At 39.8% G+C, this 19,508-nt stretch overlaps 1 protein-coding gene across 2 annotated transcripts in view; it reads right to left on the minus strand.

Annotated features, from left to right (window-relative positions):
- Positions 1-19,508, minus strand: part of TPST1 (tyrosylprotein sulfotransferase 1) — a 108,792-nt gene that overhangs the window by 16,416 nt on the left and 72,868 nt on the right. For both annotated transcript variants that reach the window (XM_064375609.1, XM_064375610.1), the window contains exon 3: positions 12,675-12,873. In XM_064375609.1, coding sequence (XP_064231679.1) covers positions 12,675-12,873 — 199 coding nt within the window. The remainder of the gene's footprint in view (positions 1-12,674; positions 12,874-19,508) is intronic.

Genomic DNA, 19,508 nt, shown 5'->3' on the forward strand with positions numbered 1-19,508 from the left:
CACACAGTACATATACTCTCTGGGGTCCAGGGGACTTGCGGCTGGAGGTCGCAAGGGTTTGTGAGGCTGGAAACCACCACTGTGGGAATGCAAAGTTAACAAGTACGCTATTAGGAAATAAACTCCGTGTTGTGCAAGGGAAAAGAGGAGGCATGTAATTCTTATAATCTTTAGGTTTACTATTAATTATTTACAAGAAACTGGAGCTGGGAAAAAGAGACTAAAGTTTTTTAAGCCCCTCTTCTCCCCAGTTCTAATGTTCTATGATTCTGAAGGAAGTTTCTCAAAGCCTGAGTAACACAGAGATTGCTTTCTTGTTTCCACACCTGACCTCTCTAGCAGGCCTTTTGGGTATTCTGCCTAAAGACCTAATGAATCATAGAGGTTACTGCACTTTCCCAATCTTCCATAGTACATACACTACATAAGGCCTAGAAGAAATGCATATAAAAATGTGGGCTCTATATACAGTATTTAACACTGCTTTACAGCTTTTACTTATGGCAGTGGTGGTATGTTTCCATACAAGAGGCTTTGGCTGTCAACAGACACCATTACAAAGGAAATAATTCAAATATAAAAGTAAATTGTATTTGCTGCTTTGGGTTTGTAGATGGAAATCAGGTTCAAGTTTTTGGAAAGGGGTATAAGTAATTCCACTATAAAAACAGACTTCAACTGTGGGATCACATAGAATACAGAGATAGAGAAGGAAAAAGAGTGTCTAAATTGCTTGTGAAGTTTCAAAAAACTAAGAGACTCTGAGCATTGCCTAAAGTCAGCAATGTGTCATATTGTCATCTGTCCTCAGGCCACTCTAAGCTTTCTTACAGTTGCTAAGCCCAATGCCACTTCACCTGTTGCCACAGCCTCACCTATACAGTCATCTCCTGGTATACACAGGGGATTAGTTCCAGGATCCCCTGTGAATAACAAAATCCACAGATGCTCAAGTGCCTTATAAAAAATGGTGTAATATTTGCACGTGACATACACATATCCTCCTGCATACTTGAAATCATCTCTAGGCTACTTATAATACACAATGTAAATGCTATGTAAATAGTTGTTATACTCTATCGTTTAGGAAAGAGTGACAGAGTCTGTCATGTTCAACACAGATGTAAGCATCATTTTGCCCCCAGATATTTTCAGTCCAGGGTTGGTGGAATCTATGGATGTGGAAATCACAGATACAAAGGGCTGACTATAGCAACAATTTATAAATCAGATGTAAACAGGCTGGGCGGGGTGGCTCATGCCTATAATCCCAGCACTTTCGGAGCTGAAGACAGGCAGATCACCTGAGGTCAGGAGTTCAAGACCAGCCTGGCCAACATAGTGCAATCTGTCCCTACCAAAAACTACAACAATTAGCTGGGTATGGTGGCGGGCACCTGTAATCCCAGCTATTCCGGAGGCTGGGGCAGGAGAATCGCTTGAACCTGGGAGGAAGAGGTTGCAGTGAGCCAAGATCACACCACTGTACTCCAGCCTGAGCAACAAGAGACTCCATCAAAAAAAAAAAAAAAATGTAAAGTCTCAGTGCATCTTAAAATAAATGCCATTAACATTACTTCTAGACTGCAAATCCAATCCTCTATAGCAGCAGTCTCCAGCCTTGGGGCAGGTTTTGTGGAAAACGATCTTTTCAGGGACCAGAGGAGGAGGTAGTTTCAGGATGATTCAAAAGCATTACATTTACTGTGCACTTTATTTCTATTATTATTACATCATAACATATAATGAAATAATTCTACAACTCGCTGTAATGTAGAATCAGTGGGAGCCCTGAGCTTGTTTTCCTGCAACTAGACGGTCCCATCTGGGGGTGATGGGAGACAGGGACAGATCATCAGGCATTAGGTTCTCATAAGGAGCGCACGGCGTAGATCCCCCGCATGCACAGCTCACAAAAGGGTTCGTTCATGCTTCTATGAGAATCCAATGCATTACTTTTAATGCAAAAATCACAACTACTTTTGCACCAACCTAACAGATACAGCAAACAGGAAGGCAATGGGCAAGCGCTGATAACTAAGCAGTAACAAATGAAACAAAGAAAGAAATAGAAATTCTAAAGGCAGACAGAAGCCTTAAGTCTTTAGTAAAGAGATGAACAGTTCTATACACTATGTAAGGAGAAGACAGGCACCTTCTTTTATAACCCACAATTGTGTTTTTTTTTTTTGATGAAATAAAATTTCAAAAAATGATCAGTAATTTATTTTAAAAGGCAGAAAATATGTGACCAAATGCAGAAGTGTTTCTATCCTAAATCATCAAGATTCAGTTCCTTCATGGTGAAAATCTATCCAGAAACTTAACTTTCCATAATGACTCATTTCCCAAGGGTTTCAGACAGCCAAGACTTTATAAATTATAGAAAAAATCATCAGAAACGTTATTAAGCCAATTCTGTACTTAGCTTAATCTTATAAAGAACATGACCTTGTTTAACCCTCTTCAACTGTGGGACAGATCTAGTGACTGGCTTCTAACAACCAGAATTTGGCAAAAGTGATGGGATGTTACTTCTGAGATTAAGTTATAAAAAGTCCATATCTCCTGTCTTGGGCACTCTATCTTACTCTACTGCTTGCTTGCTCTGAGGTAGGCCAGCTGTATGTTGTCAACTGGCATAGAGAGAGGCTCATGTCGCAAATAACTGACATCCGTCTCCAGCCAACAGCCAGCAAAAACCTGAGGCCTGCCAACAGTCACACAAGAGAGCTTGGAGGCAGATCCTCTCCCAGCCGAGCCCTGGGATGACTGCAGCATGGCTGACAGCCTAACTGCAACTTCATGAAAGATCCTGAGCTAGAAGCATCTAGGTAGCTTTGCCTGGATTCCTGAACCACAGAACCGATGAGATAATACATGTTTGTTGATTTACGCCATTAGTAAGTTTTAGAATAATTAATTATTCTTCATATATAAATCTTACAGATTTTGGTGTCAGGAGTAAAGTTCTGTTGTAACACATACCAAAAATGTGGGAAGAGTATTAGGATTGGGTAATAGGTTCTGATAATAGGGCCCAGTTCTAATACTTTAAGGCTTTAAGGAGAGCAGCAGTAAATGCCTAAATTGCCAGGAATTGACAGGTGGTAGATTTTGGATTGTTAGGAGGTGGATGTGAAAGTTTTAAGGAATATGAGGAACATCTGACTAGAAGCTGGAGGCAGGGGGATCTCTGTTATGTAGTTGCAGAAAGTTTATCAATGCAATTTTACAGTGATGTAGAAGGTAATGTGCCGAATGAATTAGATGGTCTAACCAAAAAGATTCCAAGCAAAGTTAACTGCCTGGTTTCTCCTTGGTGTTTACAATAAGATGTAAGAAGAGAGAAATTTAGGGAAAGACTGTTTAAAAGAAAAAGGAGCCTGGACACAATGGTTTTGAAACTGGAGGTGAAAATGCTCAGCCTCGCCATCTTCAATACTAGCCGTGTGGCGAGCTCACATTTCCTTCACTAATTCTGCTTCCATCATCAGAGCACCTTCTCTACCTCCAATTCCCTTGCCTCTCCTTTATAAGAACCCTGGTGATTACTTCAGGCCCACCAGATAATGGATAATCTCGTCATCTAAAATTCCTTAATTACATCTGTAAAGTTCCTTTTGCCAGAAAACATGACATATTCACAGATCCCAGGAATTAGGATATGGACATTTGGTGGTTTTTTTTTTCCAAATTTTATTTAGATTCAGGGGGTACATGTGCAGATTTATAACAGGGGTATATTGTATGATGCTGAAGTTTGGGATATGATTGAACCTGTCACCCAGGTAGTGAGCACAGTACTCAATAGGCAGTTTTTCAACCCTTGCTCCTCCTTCTTCCTTCCACCCTCTTGTAGTTCCCAGTGTCTACTGTCCCCATCTTTATTTCCATTTGTACCCAATGTTTACCTTCCACTTACAAGTGAGAACATGAGGTACTTGGTTTTCTGTTTCTGCATTAATTTACTTAGGATAATGGCCTCTGGCTCTATCCATACTGTTGCAAAGGGGGTGATTTCATTCTTTGTTATGGCTGTGCAATATTCCATGATGTGTATGTACACATTTTCTTTACCTAAAGGAAGTGGACATCTTTATGGGGCCATTATTCAGTCTACTACTTGCAAGCAAGAGATAATAATGCATTATACTTAGAGTTTCTGCAGTTTATAAAGGGGAACACAGGGATGAACAAAGCGCCATAGAAATACCCATCATATAGCTCTCACAAACAAAAACCTCATACATGTCTTTCAATTTTTTTTTTTTTTTAGACGGAGTTTTCGCTCGTTACCCAGGCTGGAGTGCAATGGCGCGATCTCAGCTCACCACAACCTCTGCCTCCTGGGTTCAGGCAATTCTCCTGCCTCAGCCTCCCGAGTAGCTGTGATTACAGGCATGTGCCACCATGCCCAGCTAATTTTTTTTTTTTTGTATTTTTAGTAGAGACGGGGTTTCACCATGTTGACCAGGATGGTCTTGATCTCTTGACCTCATGATCCACCCGCCTCGGCCTCCCAAAGTGCTGGGATTACAGGCGTGAGCCACCGCGCCCGGCCCATGTCTTTCAATTTTAACACAATCGGTTATGGAGGAAAATGCTCTTATTCTTAGAGATATGTACTGAAGGAGCATAGTATCTGCAGCTATCAACTAATACCAATAAAAATACCATGTGAGTATACATACACACAGAGAGAAGATAAAGCAAATATGGCAAAATTTTAACAATGATTCTCTGTTCAGGGTATATAGGTATTTATGGTACCAGTCTTCACATTTTTCTCTATGAAAAATTAAAGGAAAATAAAGTTTAAACATAACAAATGTTATGTTTAAATGTATGTACCCATGCAAAGCTCACTGTAGTAAATTATAAGAAATATGTCATTTGCAGGCTGGGAAAAGTGGCTCACATCTGTAATCCCAGCATTTCAGGATTCCTGCCTGAGGCGGACTGTTTGAGTTAGAGGAGTTTGAGACCAGCCTAGGCAACATGGAGAAGCCTCGTCTCTACAAAAATTACAAGTATTACCCAGGCATGGTGGCACATGCTTGTAATCCCAGCTACTTAGGAGGCTGAGGTAGGACAATTGCTTGAACCCAGTGGGGGTCAAGGCTGCAATGAGCTGTGATCATGCCACTGTACTCCGGTCTGGGTAGAGTGAGATCTCATCTCAAAAAAACAAAACAAAAATATTGGCTGGGGATCCCAGCACTATGGGAGGCTGAGACGGGTGGATCACTTAAGGCCAGGAGTTCAAGACCAGCCTGGCCAACATGGTGAAACCCAGTCTCTACTAAAAATACAAAAATTAGCCACATGTTGTGGTGCATATCTACAGGCCCAGCTACTTGGGAGGTTGAGGCAAGAGAAACGTCTGAACCCAGGAGGCAGAAGATGCAGTGAGCCGAGATCATGCCACTGCACTCCAGCCTGAGCAACAGAGTAAGACTGTCTCAAAACAAGCAAGCAAACAAAAACTATATAATTTGTGAATGGGTTAAAACCGAGAAACTGAAAGGTTAGCAAACTACTCTGTAACGAAGGCTAGGGTAAATATTTTAGGTTGTATGAATCACAGTCTTTGTCCCAACTACTCAAATCTACTGCTGCAGGGCAAAAACAGACACACAAAACATTTCAATGATTAAGCATAGTAAGTTCTAATAAAACTTTATTTACCAAAATGTGTAATAGGGCCAGGGTGCAGTGGCTCAAGCCTGTAATCCTACCACTTTGGGAGGCCGAGCTCAGGAGTTTGAGACCAGCCTGGGCAACATGGTAAAACCCCATCGCTACTAAAAATATAAAACCTAGCCGGGCATGGTGGCATGCGCTTATAATCCCAGCTACTCAGGAGGCTGAGGCAGGAGAATTGCTTGAACCCGGGAAGACAGAGGTTGTGGTGAGCTGAGATCGCACCACTGCACTCCAGCCTGAGTAACACAGCAAGACTGTCTCATAAAAAACCCCAAAACAATAAAGAAAGAAAGAAAGAAAGAAAAAAAGAAAGGAAAAGAAAGAGGAAGGAAGAAAGGAAGGAAGGAAGGAAGGAAGGGAGGGAGGGAGGGAGGGAGGGAGGGAGGGAGAGAGAGAAAGAAAGAGAGAAGGAAGGAAGGAAGAGAAAAGAGAGGAAGGAAGGCAGGAAGGAAAATGGATGATAGGCCAGATTTGGCCTGCAGGCTATGATTTGCTAACCACTGATTTAACTAAAATCAATTTTTAAAAAATAGATCTTTAGACAATCTCCAGAAATATGTACCAATGACTAAACTATGTGCTTAGCACTACATTATGCACTACAGACTCTACATTTTTGCTTATTCTCATAGTTTTCTTCAACGTATACACACTCACACACTTTTTTTTTTTTTTTGAGACAGGCTCTTACTTTTTTTTTTTTTTTTTTTTTTGGCTCTTACTCTTTCATCCAGGCTGAAGTGCAGTAACACAATCACAGTTCACTGCAGCTTTGATCTCCGAGGCTCAGGTGATCCTTCCACCTCAGCCTCCTGAGTGGCTAGAACGACAAGTCCCTGCCACCACTATTTTTTGTAGAGTTGGGGTTTTGCCATTTTACCTAACCTGATCTCAAACTCCTCGGCTTAAGCGATCCACCCATACTTGCCACCCAAGCGCTAGAACTACAGGCACGAACCACTGTACCTGGCTGTACATATATGCTTTTTAACTCCAAAGGATAAAAGACTAGTCTTACAACCAGGGGTTTTGAATTCAGATTTACTGTGAACTATATCTAATTTACCCTTCTCCTTTCTTTCTGTAAACTCATTGTAAGCTCTAATATAATCCTTCCTTCCAATTATACTTCAGAGCACAGAATTAATCAGAAGCCTTAGTTTCCAACAAACTTTCATCATTGGTCTATGCTTAGCCTGCTGTTATTTGGTAATATAATTCATTATTTTTAAATAATGCAGTAAACATTCCCCTTTGAAGAATTATGACTTGAGAGTTTCACATGCAGAGAATACACGTAACTTCAGCCAGATATGATTACACAAAAAGGAATCTAGAGTTTGAAATTTTCATCTTTAATCCCCCTCGGCTCTTGTGGTCCACTACACACTCATTATCTCTAAAACACAAATACTGTAAAACAACTGATAACATGCATGTTTATATATTTTCGTTTGTTTCAAAATATTTTGGCAGCTTTGCAAATCTCACAGTCTTGTGCTGCCTAGAAACAAATAATAAATGTCAAAAGTTCTTAAATCAAGAAGAAAAAAAGTTAATCAGTCCAGAAGCATGATATTCTTTCTATTCCAACGGTAGAAAGAATTTAAGAATTCTATTTCTTGTAAGAAAAAGAAATGGTTAAGTGTATCAAGTTTTCGATGAAGTTGGACAAGATGGATTAGAATATGAACTGAATGGGGAATGTGTTGTGACTGTGAAAGAGAAATCTCTTCCTCTAACAGAAAGCAGTATAGAGGAAATTTAGCATTAAGGCATCCTGGGAGAAAAAAGTTTAGTGTGCAGAATGATTAGAAAATCATATTATTTGACCACAGGACATTTATCAGAAAGGAATATTATTATTTCTGTTCACAGAAATTAGTCCCAAATCGAGTTTTCATAGACACTGAAAGTCAGTTAATCTATACAAGTAAAGTTAACAGTAATTTCATCAATTTCCTCTCGCTGGAGTGCTTTTCCCCTCTTTTCTCAAACTGGGGAACGTTACTTATTCTTTAAACATGAGAATCCAGTAGTGCCATCTCTGTCCTCACGGGGCATTCTGAATGTCCTACTCTTACAGTCGTTAACATACTAAATTACCATTAATTGTAAATCTATCTTCTCTTCTTCACTGAACTTAAGGAGAGAGCTAGAATTTTTTTTTTTTTTTTTTTGAGATGCGGTCTTGTTCTGTCGCCCAGGCTGGAGTGCAGTGGTGTGATCTCAGCTCACTGAAACCTCCACCTCCTGGGTTCAAGCGATTCTCCTGCCTCAGCCTCTTGAGTAGCTGGAATTATAGGTGTGTGCCACCAGGTCTGGCTAATTTTTTGTAGTTTTAGTAGAAATGGGGTTTCACCATGTTAGCCAGGATGGTCTCAATTTCCTGACCTCGTGATCCGCCCGCCTTGGCCTCCCCAAGTGCTGGGATGGCAGGCGTGAGCCACTGTGCCTGGCCAAGAGGTGGAGTATTAATTATCTTTATATCCTGGATGGAGGAACAAACTGACATGTGGATCAAAGAAGAATGAGTGAGATCCTTTCAGAGTCATCTCCATATTTACAGTTGATAGACTCAGAGAAGTCTCTGAAACAAATTTACAGCATAGATTGAACATAAAGAAACAGAAAAAGTGGCTCTGTTGGAGCTTCCCTGATTGTAACCCGCTGATACAATACTATACAATGCTGGCATTCATTCTATTATTCTATTCAATCCTTGCAAGAAAAAAATTAAAGAAGTTTTACTTTAGAAAATAAATAAATAAAAACACTGTATAGGCAGCTGGGTGAGTGGCACCTGTCTGCAGTCCCAGCTACTTAGGAGGTGAGGTAGGAGAATCATTTGAGGCCAGAAGTTCGAGACCAGCCTAGGCAACATTGGGAAACCCCGACTTGGGGGGGAAAAAAACCTTAAAGAATTGTTAAAAACCATTGTACAGTATTCCCTTTTGCTTAATTATACTTAAAAACGTTCATGAGGGAACAACAACAACACCAAAACTCCAGGTACAAAAAAAAAAAGGAAAAAAACTAATGGTATGGTTGGGCTCTGTGTCCCTACCCAAATCTCACCTTCAACCATAATCCCCATGATCCCCACGTGTCAAGGGAAAGACCAGGTGGAGGTCACTGAATCATGGCAGAGGTTCCCCATGCTCGTGATAGTGAGTTCTCACGAGATCTGATGGCTTTATATGAGGCTCTTTGTCCTTCACTTGGCACTTCTCCTTCCTGACATGTGAAGAAAGTGCCTTGCTTCCTCTTGACCTTCTACCATGACTGTAAGTTTCCTGAGGCCTCCCAGCCATGCTGAACTGTGAGTCAATTAAACCTCTTTCCTTTATAAATTACCCCATCTTGGACAGTTCTTTATAGCAGTATGAAAATGGACGAATACAGGTAGAAAACCTAAGAAGCTCTCTCCAGCAGCCAACATCAAGACTTTGATATAAGAAAGAACAGAGTACATTTTCAAAACCAATAATCTTGATCTTGTTTTTTTGCCTGGAAGAAAATCCTATATAAACCAGATTTCAGACATGAGTGCTTTGTCTTTTTTTTTTTTTTTTTTTGAGATGGAATCTTGCTCTGTCACCAGGCTGGAGTGCAGTGGCACAATCTTGGCTCACTGTAAAAACTCCACTTCCTGGGTTTAAGCAATTCTCCTTCCTCAGCCTCCTGAGTTGCTGGCATTACAGGAACCCGCCACCATGTTTGGCTGATTTTTGTATTTTTTAGTAGAGACAGAGTTTCACCACGTGGGCCAGGCTAGTCTCGGACTCCTGACCTCAAGTGATCCACCTGCCTCAGCCTCCCAGAGTGCTGGGATTACAAGTGCGAACAACCGCACCCACCCAAAAATGGCTATCTTTCCATCAGCATTTAAAAGCTGAAATCCAGGTATCTTTTATTTCCATTTTAAGTAGATTTTAATAAAAGTATAACATATAAAGGAAAATGTGCAAATCATGGCTGAACAGCTCAATGAAATTCTATGGAGTAAACACAGATTGAGAAACAGAAGATGACCCAATGGACTCCCTTCTGCCCCCTTCTAGACATAATGGGTCCTTTCCTCCTATAAGAGTAACTCTGAACTTTACAGAAATGGAATCATACCTCATCCCTAATAACTCCATTCTACTTTATCTCTATGAATTTGCATATTCTATGTACCCGACAAGTCAAATTATACAACATTTCTCGTTTTGTGTCTGGCTTATTTCACTTACCACAGTGTCTTCAAGGTTCATCCATGTTGTAGCATGTATCGGACAGAATTTCATTCCTTTCTAGGGCTGAATAATATTCCTTTGTGACCTATCTATCCATCTATTTACAGCACATTTTGTTTATCCATTCATCTGTCAATGGACATTTAGTTTTTTATAGTGCTGCTACAAACACTGGTGTACAAATATCTGTGTCCCTGCTTTGAACTCTTTTGTATATATACACAGAAGTAGAATTGCTAGGTCAAATCGTAATTCTATAATTTTTCGAGGAACTACCATACTATTTCCCATATTTTTAAAATTTCATTATAAGCATCCTCATGGGTGTGAAGTAGTATCTGATGATAGTTTTGATTCACCACAAATTGAATGACTGAAGAGAAACCAACTCTGGCTGATTGAAACTACTAATTGGTAAATGTAAATTCTTATTTGAGTTGTAAGAATTCTTTATATAAGGCTAGGTGTGGTGGCTCAAGCCTGTAATCCCAGCACTTTGGGAGGCCGAGGCAGGCGGATCACAAGGTCAAGAGATTGAGACCATCCTGGCCAACATGGTGTAACCCCGTCTCTACTAAAAAAATACAAAAATTAGCTAGGTATGGTGGCATGCACCTGTAGTCCCAGCTACTTGGGAGGCTGAGGCAGAAGCATTGCTTAAACCCAGGAGGCGGAGGTTACGGTGAGCCTGGCAACAGAGTAAGACTCTGCCTCAAAAAAAAAAATTATTTATATATTCTAGATACTAATCTCTAGGTACATCTGTGGGTTGTCTTTTCACTTTCTGGGTTTTGTTTTTTTTTTTGAGACAGGGTCTCACTCTATCTCCGAGAGATGAGTACAGTGGCCCTATATTGGCTCACTGCAACCTCCACCTCTCAGGCTTAGGCAATTCTCCTGCCTCAGCCTCCTGAGTAGCTGGGATAAGAGGCATGCACCACCACACCTGGCTAATTTTTGTATTTTTAGTAGAGACGGGGTTTCACCATGTTGGCCAGGCTGGTCTCAAACTCCCAACCTCAAATAATCCACCCACTTCAGCCTCCCAAAGTGCTGGGATTACAGGCGTGAGCCACTGCATCTGGCTGTCTTTTCACTTTCTTCATAACATTTATAATGCAAAAGTTTTTAGTTTCAATGGAGCCCAATTTGGGTTTATCTCAGGAATACTAGGGTAGTGCAATGTAACATAAGCATCCAGTGTAATACATAATAATAAAATATAAAGAAAAACACATCATCTAAATACACACAGAAAAAACACTGGGCAAAACTCAACATCATTTCACAATAAAACACTCAGCAAACTAAGAACAGAAAAAAACTTCTTTAATATGATAAAGGGCATTTATTTAAAAATCCACAGTGGGCCAGGCACAGCGGCTCATGGCTATAATCCCAGCACTTTGGGAGGCCAAGGTGGGGTGATGCCTGAGCTCAGCAGTTCAAGACCAGCCTGGCCAACATGGTGAAACCTTGTCTCTCTACTAAAGTTAAAAAAAAAATTAGCCAGCTGTGGTGGCATGTGCCTGGAGTCTCAGCTACTCAGAAGGCTGAGGCATGAGAACTGCTTGAGCCCCTGAGATGAAGCTTGCAGTGAGCTGAGACTGAGCCACTGCACATCAGCTTGGGCTACAGACTGAGACTCCATATCAAAAGAACAAAAAAAAAAACCACATCTAACCTCAATACAAAAGTGAAAGACTGGAAGCTTTCTACTAAGGTCAGGAGTAAGGGAAGAATGCTCACTTTGCACTGCTGTTCAACCTTGTACTGGAAGTCCTAGCCAAAGCAATTAAGAAAAAAAAGAAAAGAAAAAAAAAAAAGAAGGAAGAAGGAGGAGGGAAGAGAAAGGAGGAAGGTGGAAAAAGGGAAAAGCAAGGAGAAAGAGGAAAAGGAAGAGGAGAAGGAGGAGGAAGAGGAGGAGGAGGAGGAGGAGATGATGATAAAAGGCATACAAATTGGAAAGGTTCCAGAAAGTGAAATGCAGTTGCAGAAATAAACCCAAACATCTACAGCCAATGGATTTTTGAGATGAGTGTCAAAACCACATTAGGTAGTAAAGAATAGTCTCTTTAACAATGGTGCTGGGACAATTGGATCATGATACATAAGTGAATAAAGTTAGACCCCTGCTTCTCTATATAGAAAAATTAACTCCAAATGGATCTAAGTCCTAACTCTTAACACCTAGAACTATAAAACTAAGCACAGGAATAAATCCTGATGACTTTGACATGGCAATGGATTCTTAGATTTGACACCAAAAGCATGAGCAACAACAACAAAAAAATAGTTAAATTGGACTTCACGGCTGGGCGTGGTGGCTGACACCTATAATCCCAGAACTTTGGGAGGCCAAAGTGGGCAGATCACCTGAGGTCAAGAGTTCGAGACCAACTTGGCTCAAGCAATCCTCCCACCTCAGCCTACCAAGTAGCTGGGACTAGAGTCATGCGCCACCACACCTGGTTAATTTTTTTGTGTGTGCAGGGATGGAGTCTCACTATGTTTTCTAGGCTAGTATTGAAATCCTGGGCTCACTCCCACCTCGGCCTTCCAAAGTACTGAAACTACAGGTGTCAGCCCTATGCTTGGCCCAAATTTTTCTAATTTAAAGTAATTTTCTGATCATTAAATAGTAAGAAATAAAATAAGAAAAAAGTATTCAGGTCCCAAATTCCAAATCTAGTTTTCTCAGTTGCTTTAAAAAATCTCACTTACCCTTCGAGTGTTTTCAAGAATTTTGGGATCAGGTTTTCCGTAGTTAGGTGGGTTGGCATATGGGTCATATCCAAGTTTAGCAAGCATAGGAGCAATCACTGCCATGTCTTGCAAAACATCTGGCGGTATCTTCCCAACCCATTTTGATAGAGCTCCTACATTGACTGGCTTGATGACTTGGTCTGTAGATCTCTCCACTCTGAAAACAACATAGTATGAATAAATATTTATGTAAAATTTAGAAAATCATGTTTTAAAGCCACTATAAATTGTGTTTTCATGATTACAAGTTTTAATTGTCTGGATTACAAAACAATGGAGAAAGAAGTCACTTATCAGGTCTGACACTATTTACCAGAACTTTTTAAAAAAATAATTTAAGATTGACAGAGATTATTGGCAATCTCAGATTTCTAGAAATAGGAAAAAGCATTAGCTGAAACATCTACATAAAATGTATTGATATTGTAATTATAACATCCAGGAAAAAATCAGTAACAAAATAAAAAGACGGCTGCTTAGGAAAATTACCAGTCAACTTACTCGAAATGCTTACACAAAAAAGACAGACTGATGGTTGGAAAGAGGGACAAATAGATGGACAGTGCAGTGACAAAGCAAATATAGCAAAATGTTAATAACAGAATCTAGCTTGTGGGCATAAGTCTTTCAGTTCTTCTGTGCATTCAAACTTTTCATAACAAAATGCTGGGGAGAAACTGCCAACCATAAACCACTAAGAATGTAAAATATTCACTTGTTTTATTTTCCTGTCGACTTCCTTAAAAATCTTATTTTATACAGAAGGAAAAAAAAGTGCTGTTTTTGATTTTCCAATACTACAGGATTCAATATTACAGAATAAATGTGTTCTACCTCTTGACATAAAAATTTAAGCCTGTAGTGATTATACTCACTATATTTGACTAAATAGCTAGCAACCTCAGGATAAAACATAGCATGAAATGACATTTGGATTTAAGCTGGATGTGAATTAGATTTTGGCCAAATGACTATAAAACAGAAATGCTTAAAAGAGACTTTTATATCCTAATACATAAAAAGTCATTAAACATAGTATTCTAAGAAAAGGTAAAAGCTCTTTTAATTAAGAATATGACCTCTCACTGTAAATAATCATTATCTAATGAGGGATCTCCTAAAAGGGCTCTGCTTCTAAAACAATAGAAAAACAATGACTCTTCCCTGGGATTCTGGTAGGCTCCCTGCTCCAGGTTTCCCTCCTGCCTGAAGAGCCACATTCCTTTTTCCCTTTTCAAATATTTCTCCAGGACTCCACTGCTTCCTTCGCTCCATCTGTTCTCCCTGTATTGCTCCATCCTTAACGTTCTTTGCTTGACATCCTTAACCTGTGTAAATAATATCCTGGTTTGCCCAAGAAAGGTCCAGTTTAAACCTACTGCCCCAGTGTAATTATTAAAAGCACCTGCCATTCACTCCCATAAGTATTCAGGAATGAGCAGATAATGTTACATATATATTGCATATGCCATATTACTTTTCTAAAATCCAAAAAATTCTGAATTCCAAAACACATCTGTGTGAAGCGTTGGGGTCACAGATAGAGTCCTGTATGTCATGACTGGGAAGCCGGTCTTACCTTGAAGATAATAAGGAATAAATGAAGGGTTTTAATAACAACTGATGTGAACAAAGTATTAGTATTAGCATTCAGTGCTGATAACTATGGGAAGCGTAATTGGAGCATGAGGCAAGGAGAGGTGGTCAGGAAAATCAGTATACACACTCAACAACATGTTGGAAGAATATAAATTATTAAGGCTTCAATTAAATTAAATAAATTAGAAATCAAGATGAGACAAATTGCGAAGATAATTTTTAAAACTACTAAGACACTGGGAGACAAAAGTGGGCAGATCATTTGAGGTCAGGATCAGCCTGGCCAACATGGCAAAATCCCTACTAAAAATACAAAAATTAGCCAGGTATGGTGGCACATGCCTGTAATCCTAGCTACTTGGGAGACTGAGGCAGGAGAATCACTTGAACCCAGGAGATGCAACTTGCAGTGAGCCGAGATCACACCACAGCACTCCAGCCTAAACGACAGAGTAAGACTCCATCTTAAAAAAAAAAAAAAGGTAAGACAGTGGCCATTACATGTGGGAGATAAAGAAGAAGAGAAAGGAGTCTGTAATTAATTCATATTTGACTTAAAGGACAGATGATGATTGGCTGTCATTCAATAATATAGAATTATGGAGGAAAAGCATGCGGGTTTTTGATGCTGTTGCTTTGTTTTGTTTGACATGTAGAGAACAATAAAAAAGATGTAAATTAATAGTAATCAGGTTACCAAAAATCTAGAGAAAAAATTTGAGTTGACTAGAATGTAGTAGGTGCTCACTAAACAATGGCTATTATGATTTCACACTGATGATAGTTCTGGTTCATGAGAATACTGAAAGCCATATTCTTCATTATGATTGAATAAAAGATTTAAAGATAAAGTATAATCATTTCTTGTCTGAAAAAGAGCTCGAAAATAAAAAACTTTGGAAAGCCTTTGCCATATAACCACTGAGTTTACGAGATCCACTAGCCGCAAATGCAGTTAACCATGGCCTCTCAAGGGCAAGAATATGGGAAGCCTACACCTATCAGTCAGGTGTTTCCCTTTAAGATCAGCAGAAATGACATTTTATACATATCAAGCATAAAATTCAAATTCAACAATCACTTCTTAAATACCCACTATGTGCTAAGTCAAGTCTAATGTTTGATATTAAGGATACAAAGATGACCGACTAGGCCACAACCTGCCTCTCAAGATGCTCAGAATCCAGAAAGAGAGATAAAGGTACACATGACTAATATACAGCATCATAAATGAAACGACAGAGGTCAGAGACAATATGACAGAAGTAGGCCATTCTTTCATGGGGTAATAAAACATGACTAGGGTACGTTACTAAGCAGCTAAGGCAAGGGTTAGCATCCATGAGTCACAGATTAAATTAAATTGACTGCCTGTTTTTGTCTGGCCTTCAAGCAAAAAATGGCGTTTACATTTTGAATGTTTTGTTTTAAATAAAAAGAATCGCATTTTATTACACATAAAAATCATGAAATTCAAATGTCAATATCCATAAAGTTTACTGAAACACAACCACACTCATTCATGCACATATTGTCTATGGCTGCTCCTGTACTACAATGGCAGAGTTCAATGAGTTGAGTTAGCTGAGGAAGAGACTATATGGCTTGTAAAACCTAAAATATTTACTATCTAACCCTTACAAAAAAGCTTTGTCTCCCTGATGTAGAACTGTATACTAAGGAAACATAGGCTTTCTGTGTGTGTGGTCTCAGGTGAGATGTCTTTCTAACAGAAGGACCACATCAATATTCACATTCATGAGAGAACCTAGTATGGCTGGGGTTTTTTTGACACGGAGTCTCACTCTGTCACCCAGGCTGGAGTGCAGTGGCACGATCTTGGCTCACTGCAATCTCTGCCTCCCGGGTTCAAGTGATTCTCCTGCCTCAGCCTCCGAAGTAGCTGGGATTACAAGCGCACACAACCACACCCAGTTCATTTTTGTATTTTTAGCAGAGACAGGGTTTCACCACATTGGCCAAGCTATTCTCAAACTCCTGACCTAAGGTTATCTGCCCGCCTTGGCTTCGTAAAGTGCTCGAATTACAGGCACAAGCCATGGTGCCCGGCCACCTGGTATGTTTAGAGAATAGCAAGTGAGGAGAGCTAAGGATATATTGAAGCTACTAAGTGGGGAGGATGAAAGGGGACAAAGAAACTAAGAAGAGTTTATATAGTGTTGCATGTATCTAATTCAAGAAACACATTCATTCAAGCAAAAGGACAGATCATTAAAATAAAAGAGAAAATGACAACAAGATATGATGTGGTCATAATATGGATGGGGAGTCACACAAACATTCCACATTTAAACTTGCAGAGTTGCCTCTTAGTCCTGCATCAGCTCTCTGGGCTCCACTTCTTCCTCTTTCCATGGGTTCTAGTTATTTAGTTTATCTTTTTCTAAGAGGCAGCAGAGTGCAGTGGGGAAAATGCAGACCTAGAAGTCGTGTCTGTATGATCCAGCTTTGTAATCTAAGAAAAACTCTGATCCTAAGAGATTGGGGATAATGACAACTAACAGGCAGAGACACTATTTCCAAAACATTTTCAAAGCAGGTGTTGACAACCATTGCTCAAATCTGGCCTGCCGCCTTTTATGTAAATAAAGTTCTACTAGAACATAACCATGGCCATTTGTTCCTATACTGCCAATGACTGCTTTTGCTTTATAACAGAAGAGCTCAATGCTGACAACAGAAATCATATGGCCTTCAAAGCTAAAACTATCTGGCCCTTTACAGAAAGAGTTTGCCAACTTTTATTCAAAAGGAATAGAGGGAAATGGGCCTGGGACTGAGAGCCTCATTTTCTTTTCTCGATAATAACCTGCAGACTGCATGGAGCTCACTAAATCTCCCCTATTCCTTCAGTCCTTCCAGAATTAACCAACACTTAGACCTAAAGCATACTAGGGTATGAACTAGATAGGATTCTACACTCCTTTAGCTTACTGGGACCTCACAACATAGTACCTGATAAACTGGTGTATCTCAGCACACACAGCCCATGCACAGTGAGATGAGATATCTGTGACTCAGAAAGTTCTCTCCAGTCCCAAGTGCCCAGGCTTCCTTCCCTCTGTGGCAGTCACAGTGACAGGAACTCCTCCTCAAGGAATGGGGTCTATGCCAACGTCTTGAATGACTGAGGTGAATATAATCCTCCATGACATTCAATAAGCATGGATCTTCCACGAGACTCAGTTAAATACTACAGCCAGGCAGACTGCCAAACCACAGGTCTGAATTATGATACCCAGCAACTACTTCAAGAAACCAAATTCTCCAGATTAAAGCATAGGAGCTGGAACAGACATGTAAAAAGGAGTGGGTGAAAGAGTACATAATCCAAGTGGTTGGGTTTATTACAATTAAAAAACATGTAATGAAACACCATTAAAAACCATGTTTTCAAAGACTTTCACTATTAGAAAATGCTCAGGTCATGTCTTGTGAAAGAAAATTTTTAAATGTATATATAATAGAAATTCCATTTTGTAAAAATGTGTTCCACAGACCAATAATAAGTTCCTAAATGGAATTAGTACTAAAAAACCTACCAACCAGAAAAAGCTCTAGATCAGAGGGATTCACAGCCAAATTCTATCAGATGCATAAAGAAGAGCTCATACCAAACCTACTGAAACTATTGCCAAAAATTCAGGAGGAGGCACTCCTCCCCAACTTATTCTATGAGGTCAGCATTAATCCGATACCAAATCTCAGCAGAGACAACAAATAATGAAAATTTCAAGCCAATATTCCTGATGAACGTAGATGCAAAAATTCTCCACAAAATACCAGGAAACAGAAACTAGAAGCACACTGAAAAGCTAATCCACCACAATCAAGCAGACTTTATCCCTGGGATGCAAGGTTGGTTCAACATACGCAAACCAATAAAGATGACTCATCACATAAACAGAACTAAAGACAAAAACTGTATGATCATCTCAATAGACACAGAAAATGCTTTCAATAAAATTCAACATTCCTTCATGTTAAAAACCCTCAACAAACTAGGCACCAAAGGAACAAACCTCAAAATAATAAGTGGTATCTATGACAAATCCACAGCCAATATCATACTGAATGTTCTGGAGAGCCCAGAGATGTGGAAATAATGTATTTGTAAGAATTATATTAAACAATCTTTATTTGATAAATTATATCTTGCGATCCTAATGCTATCTATCAAATTTCAGTAAGAGCAATTTCAGCATCAAGTAATGAACAGTAGCTAAACGAACAAGAGAGGAATCAAAAGTGCTTTAAAGGGAGCAGCACCAGCTGATGCGCTGCTGGAGGCATATAATACTGGAAGTATTTCCACTGAGAACCAGAATAAGACCAGGATGCCCTCTCTCACCACTCCTACTCAACACAGTACTGGAAGTCCTAGAGTAGTAAGAAAAATAAATAAAGACATTCAGGATAAGTGAAAGTCAAACTCTCTTCCATATTTGCAGACAATATGACTTTATACCTAGAAAAGCCCATAGTCTCTGCTCAAAAGCCCCTAGATGTGATAAACAACTTCAGCAAAGTTTCAGGATACAAAATCAATGTACAAAAATCAATAGCATTTCTATACACCAACAATATCCAAGCTGAGAGCCAAATCAAGAACAGAATCCCATTAACAATACCACGAAAACTTGAACCCTGTGTGTCAGACCCATGACCTGCAAGAAGACAGCCTAAGATCTGGCCCAGGAATTAGAGAAAGACACTTCCACTTTTTAGGGGAAGATCCTCTTCTATGAGAAAACGGCCCAAGATGGCTGGATGGCTGCCACATCCACTGAGCAAGTGCTCTAGGTGCTCTGGAAAGAAAATGACCACAACAGGCAGAAGCCGGCTGACTGCAAGGTCAAGTTCCAGCCTTTCCCACGTTGTCCTTCGGTGCCTGGATTTCTGTCTGCAGCCCACAGGGGCCCAGAAGTGCTAAGGGGACAGGAGGGAGGCAGGCCACGATGTGAGGGCTTGGGTACAGAGCACCTGCCGCTTTCATTGTTTTCCCTGTAGCAGAGTCCTGAATGTCCAGAGCCTTGGTAGCACATCAGCTGGTACTGTTCCCTTTAAAGCCTTTTTGATTGATCTCTTGTCGGTTTAGCTACTATTCATTCATTGATGCTAAAATTGCTGTTACTGAAGTTTAAAAGATAGCATTAGGATTGTAAAATACTA

The sequence above is a fragment of the Aotus nancymaae genome, unplaced genomic scaffold (assembly GCF_030222135.1).
Source record: "Aotus nancymaae isolate 86718 unplaced genomic scaffold, 86718_ANA_hifiasm-v0.15.2.pri h1tg000012l, whole genome shotgun sequence".
NCBI lineage: Eukaryota > Metazoa > Chordata > Mammalia > Primates > Aotidae > Aotus > Aotus nancymaae.